The sequence below is a fragment of the Astatotilapia calliptera genome, chromosome 18 (genome assembly GCF_964374335.1).
Source record: "Astatotilapia calliptera chromosome 18, fAstCal68.1, whole genome shotgun sequence".
In the NCBI taxonomy this organism is placed as follows: domain Eukaryota; kingdom Metazoa; phylum Chordata; class Actinopteri; order Cichliformes; family Cichlidae; genus Astatotilapia; species Astatotilapia calliptera.
In genome coordinates this window covers 20414589-20420050 of record NC_137439.1, presented here as the reverse complement: position 1 = coordinate 20420050, position 5462 = coordinate 20414589, and the positions used below count along the sequence as shown (strand labels likewise).

The 5462-nt window shown below is 41.8% G+C and overlaps 1 protein-coding gene across 1 annotated transcript; it reads right to left on the bottom strand.

The window, feature by feature from the left end:
- Positions 1-1619: 1619 nt before the first annotated feature.
- LOC113010119 (zona pellucida sperm-binding protein 3-like) lies at positions 1620-4814 on the bottom strand. The gene is made up of 8 exons (XM_026148995.2): positions 4303-4814; positions 4064-4179; positions 3881-3984; positions 3542-3716; positions 3304-3421; positions 2540-2625; positions 2063-2331; positions 1620-1885 (listed from the first exon to the last, which is right to left on the bottom strand). The coding sequence occupies exons 1-8, from the start codon at positions 4711-4713 to the stop codon at positions 1788-1790; spliced, it is 1377 nt and encodes a 458-aa protein (XP_026004780.1). The 5' UTR covers positions 4714-4814; the 3' UTR covers positions 1620-1787.
- Positions 4815-5462: the final 648 nt, after the last annotated feature.

Here is a 5462-nt window from a genome sequence, read left to right as displayed (position 1 = left end):
TGTAGTACGTATAGTTCACCAACTCCGGGCAACAGGTGACAACAGAGGTGTTGTTTCCCTGCGTGCAGCATATCTGATCATTTCTGCAAAGGACGTCTCCGCATCTCCGGCTGCAATCAACAACCGTGTGAACAAAAAGGCAAGTAGTGAACAACGCCAGCAGTTGGTTTCTGAGGGAAAACATCGCCGATGTGTTCAACGGGATAAAACAACCCAGTGAGAGACAACAGCTAAAGCCCTGAAACAGGATGCAGGCGAGACGACGCAAATGCCCGGACTGAAACACTGACGCAGAGCATTATCCACTCACCGCATCCCCAGAGCATGGATAAAACGACGGACCAGGGTGGGTAATCAACAATCTTAAGTCTACGTATTAACAGTACCAATCGGCAGACGATAAACTGTAAGCATTCCCCGACTGAAAACGATCAGGCAGAGATCTGGACTGCATCTGTAACCCCTGCAACGCATGAATATGCTAATAAAGCAGTGGCACTGAACTCCTAAGTGCTACTTCAGTGCGCTCCTGATTTGTTATGCACTTAGCAGGTTTATTGGTACAGCAACTCGTAAACAGCATACATATAGTGGCTTGTTCATCTGATATGCAAGTAAACAGGCGCCCGGGAAATCGACAAGTCGTGTCAGAAAGGCTGAAGAATGGCAATTAATCACGGAGATGGGAGGGGACGCTGAAAACAAAGTGGCCCGTGCAGACTGTTTCAGCACCGCGGACAGCGCTCATCACGCCCACCGAGGACAACAACAAGGGGCGCTGTCCGAGATGCTGACACCACAAAATCCAAAGAGCATAAATGCTCCACTTGGCACGAGCGCAAAAAAAAATTCCATTTGCAATATTAATACCACTTCGCGTACATCAAGGGGTCAAGCCAGGCCACCCCCTTAAAAGGCCGCAATGTTCAGCGGACGTCCATTTAAGATGATCCGTACATGATGAAATAAGTGCTACTAGGGAAGTGCTGCTCTTGGAAGGTGTTTGCTAAAACCCTAAAAGGCTGCTACACAAAAGCACAGAAGTGACACTTTCTAATGTTTATTAAACATATTTACTGATAAAGTGTAAAGCTGCTCTTTTATGAATAAAAAGTTAGAAGACAAAGATGCAACAGTTTCAGTAATCCATCTCTCCAGGGAGCTGTGACTAATGCGTTACTGGATATATCTGAAAAGCCAGGATTTTATATTGCATCAAATACCCCTCATTGTGACAATAATGTGGTTACATGAGTAGGCTGAGGGTAGTAATGGAAGGAAGCGCTCTCTAATAGCATGTCTGCATATCTTCTTAATTGATAATGGTTGGCATGTTAGATGAATCTTTACAGCTGGCAAAAGGATGCATTGTTTGCGTTCAAGTACACAAGTAATGCATCATTTTGACATCCACTTCTGTTGCTCGGGGCTAATGAGCTTGAGTGCTTAAAAACCCGATGCTAATTAAATTATTTGCTAGCTCCATATCAAGTTCAGACTGAAAATTACAGGATGTTGTGGATTTGTTCATGTTTGTTGTCTATAGCAAAGAGTTATTTGAGGTACAAAATACATAATTTAAAGAAACTGACGGCAAGCAGCACACTTAAATGGCTGGAGAAGTTGAGACAAAACTTTATTTGAAAAATGTAACGGGCCTGATTGTGTTCTAGTGCACAGGATGAGCTACATTCATGGGGTTTGTGTACAGCATCCACAACATGTTTGTAAAGTCAGCAGAGAAATCTTTATTTTAACCCTCACTCTCCAGTAAAGCCTCCCGAGTCTCAGGTGGTCTTGTTTGAAACTACTGTTTTTGGGTCTGCTAAACTTGTGATGAGGTGACTGAATGGCAGCACAGTTAAGGGTCCCAGCTGGAGGCTCCCTGTAAAAACAGGGAAAAAATAAAAATAAATTACAGATCACAGTGTCTCACTCAGGTTTCTTTGAGCTCCACTCAAGGTTTAATTATTAAATCTCTGAAATACAAGTTCAACAGCAATCCAATTTTAATGAAAAGGTGTTTAATAGCAGAAACCCACTGATTTAAGATTGTACTCACGTGCTACATAGTCTGTTCCTCCCTTCATTAATTTAGCAGAGGATTGCTCATGTTTTGTGTGCCTGCGCTGGTGTAATCTTGGACGGAAACGGACATAAGTTGCTGGATGATGTTTGGGACTGTTCTGGACTAAACCTTCCAGTGAAGACAAGGTGGGCCCTGCTTTGGCATTCATAGTAGTTTTAGGAGGTTGGGTGGACTGAGTTTCAACCTGGTGGGCAATATTACAGCTCCTACATGCCTCATCATTCCCGTCGACTGAACGCCACCTGGATAATGTGAAATTTTACATGTGTAAAATAAAATTACCCATCTGTGAAATCTGATATAACAAACTAAATATATTGTACTTTTAGATTTTAGTGATTTTAGAGACATCGTTTTGATTTTGTCCATCATGACTTATTTTCTGATAACATGGTAGCACAAATGGGCAACTGACCATTGCTGCACATAAAAATGACATGATTTTGGTACCTGTTCTCAGTTAAAGAGCAGGCCCGGTTTTGTGAGGTGGCAGTCATTGTGGCTGGAACAGCCTTCACATGGCAGGTTATATAAACCTGTGAATGAGACAAGAGTTAGGGACATAATTTGGCCAAAGACAGTTGAGATTAAGTCACTAAGGACACCACTGCAGAACAGCCATCCCACTTCTTTGCTCTGAGAAACTCTTGAGTAGCTTCTACAGTATGCTTTAGGTCATTATCCCATTTCCACTGTGAAGCACTGATCGGTTTTGCAGCATTTGACTGAACCCATTTTTGTCCTTCTCCCATATATGCACAAGATAAGAATAGTTTCTTTGTTTCATCTGTCCAAAGACATGGCCCAATGATGGCTACCTTCATATGCACAGACATTTCTTTGGCCCTTATATTTAAACGTCTAGTGAAAAGATCAAATACAAACTCAACAATTTAAATCAGCTTCAGATATGATGTCTCCATTTTTCATAAAAACAAAGAGAGAGCACTGCCTGTTGGCCAAGTGTGCAACTACATATAAAATTATTGTTATTCTTAAACAACAATGCAAAAATTTGGGTGAAACCCTTGAATTAGAGTCGAAAGCTTTCAATGGCACATTGATTTAAAAATCCACTGTGGTGTTGTAAAGAAGCAAAACTACAAAAATAGCATGTTTGATTTGACAAATTATGGGTCCAACTGTATATTACAGTAAAACACAGGTCTCATATTGAACATATGTACTGTGGAAAGCCATTATTTACTGTCAACCTGGTTGCTGGGTGATTGGTAAAAAATGAAGGCTTCTAGCTGGAATCTGAGCTTGTGTTCCTCAGTTCTTGGCAGAAAACGCGAGCTGGAGTTTGTCAGGTAAGCATCAGTAAGACATCTGTTATGTAAAAAAAATAAAGACAATTTAAAAATGAAAGCCTATGACATGATATGAGTTTTACTATATGGAAATATAGGCCTCTTTATTGAGAATTAAAGATTTAGTAGTAGAACTCACCCATGCTCAACAAAATCATATCTTAATGCTACGTCTGCATCAGGAGTTGCTGTGCCAACACAATGGTCAATGTACACTCGCAGGGGCATGTGGTTACCAATAACAGCAGAGACTTCAAAATGAACCGAGTCACCAAGGAAATATGTATAAGACCCCCTCTGAAACGTCCAATCATCTGCAAGATGGCAACAATTAAAAAAATAAAAGTACTTGTAAGCCTCTAATGAATATTCCTAAAACCTGTGATGGCATTTTAAAGATGAATCTTTGTGTGATGACGTTAAGTATGACTCTTAGCAACAGCAGAACAATGTTTCATGGCTGTCATCCTTGTAATACCGGTCATGAGAAGCAGATGAAAGTCTATCTGGTCTTCTGCTGAAGCTGTTGCAACAAGTGGAACCCAGGTGGGATGCAGGGAAATGCCACCTACAGAATACTTCCTGGAAACAGACAGATTTCACACAGACACACAGATTGCCACAGCACACTGCAAACTTCTGTTCATGTGCATAGGCATACTTTTTGTAATGACATTCAACTGGAATAGCAGCTCCACCCAGCCTAAGCAAACCATCAGATGAGGGCTCAGGTGAGTAGACGAGCACATTGGCATAGATAAGCTTCTCTTTTGTGGACTGAAAGAAAATGTTAACATTTTAGTCTGCAACTCACACTTCATTTTGTTTTGTAAAAGGAGAAACTTTTGACCAGAACACAGCAGTGACTGAGCCACGCTCCAGAGAACTAGCAGTGCTTACTGAGAGCTTTGTTCCACAATCCACCAGCTGGGCCCGGATGGTGAACTCCGCCTCTCCCGATGGGACTGCTCCGCATACTCTCTCCTCACCCGCGGAAACTGAGCCGAGTCTCAGATGTCCGCCGTCCACCTGTAGGCCTGTGTCAAACATGTCAGCCTGCACCACGACCTCCATGGCATCCGGTTGGCAATTTACCGTGACCGGACGAGGGCGCTCCCGGTGCTCCGTGCTCGGTTTCTGTTTTACCGCACCAAACTGAGGCTGGATGCGGCCATATGTCCCACCCTGGCTCAAGGAGTTTGCCACGCTTGACTCGCTGCTGTGAACTAACCGGCTGCTTTGTGCCAATGCGCAAACGGAATACAAAATGATAAAGCACCAAGAAACGAGGCCGTGCAGGTAACAGTCCATGCTTTAGTCAGATTTTTGGAAGGAGTGATAAGTCCCCCGACAACACAGCCTCTGAAAGAAAAAGCACCACCGCTGTAAGTGATTGCTCTCCAACACACCTGGTTTGACTGATTATAACCGTTTCACTGAGCATGCGTGCCCGTTACTTGAAACGTGACGACACAAAAGTGATTTTTTGCTAAACAACAAGTTTAACTAAAGTGCAACAAGTGAAAACCTTGTTTTCGGCATAATTTTATTCATTTCGATTGTGTGGTCGTTTAGAAAATATAAATGCTATTGTAGCTATATATTTTCCACCAGGTGGCACTAAAACAGCTTAAAGTCAGTTTGTCGACAGGGATTGGATGATGTAATGATGACTTCATTCCTCTGTTTAGAAGTGACTGTTTTTGCACTGAAGTTTGTCTTGAGCCTCACGATTTTAGTACCAATTTATTACGTCAGCTCTACTGGGATGTTCGTGAAATGACATTACTTAATAACTACCTAAAGTAAATAAAAAATAGTCTGATTTAATTCCAACTGAACCTGCCAACTAAAAAAAAAAAAATTACATTTATAAACTAGAAGGGGAAGCAGGTGGGGCTTCTTTAACCTGGGTTTTCCCCCTTAGTCTACATTCAGGTTGCCCCATCATAAACACTTTTAAGTCTATACTGATGAAACTACATACATTTACATAGTATTAAATGAATTAACAAGGTATTTTCTGCTTGTGTGGTGCTTTCTTTCCTATCATGTTATCA

Excerpts from the sequence above, each read along its gene's own strand:
- LOC113010119 (XM_026148995.2), bottom strand. The coding sequence starts at position 4,713 with ATGGACTGTTACCTGCACGGCCTCGTTTCTTGGTGCTTTATCATTTTG. Across the intron at positions 3,985-4,063 it reads GTTGAATGTCATTACAAAAA|GAAGTATTCTGTAGGTGGCA; the intron begins GTATGCCTATGC and ends GTCTGTTTCCAG. Across the intron at positions 3,717-3,880 it reads TCATCTGCTTCTCATGACCG|ATGATTGGACGTTTCAGAGG; the intron begins GTATTACAAGGA and ends GCCATCTTGCAG.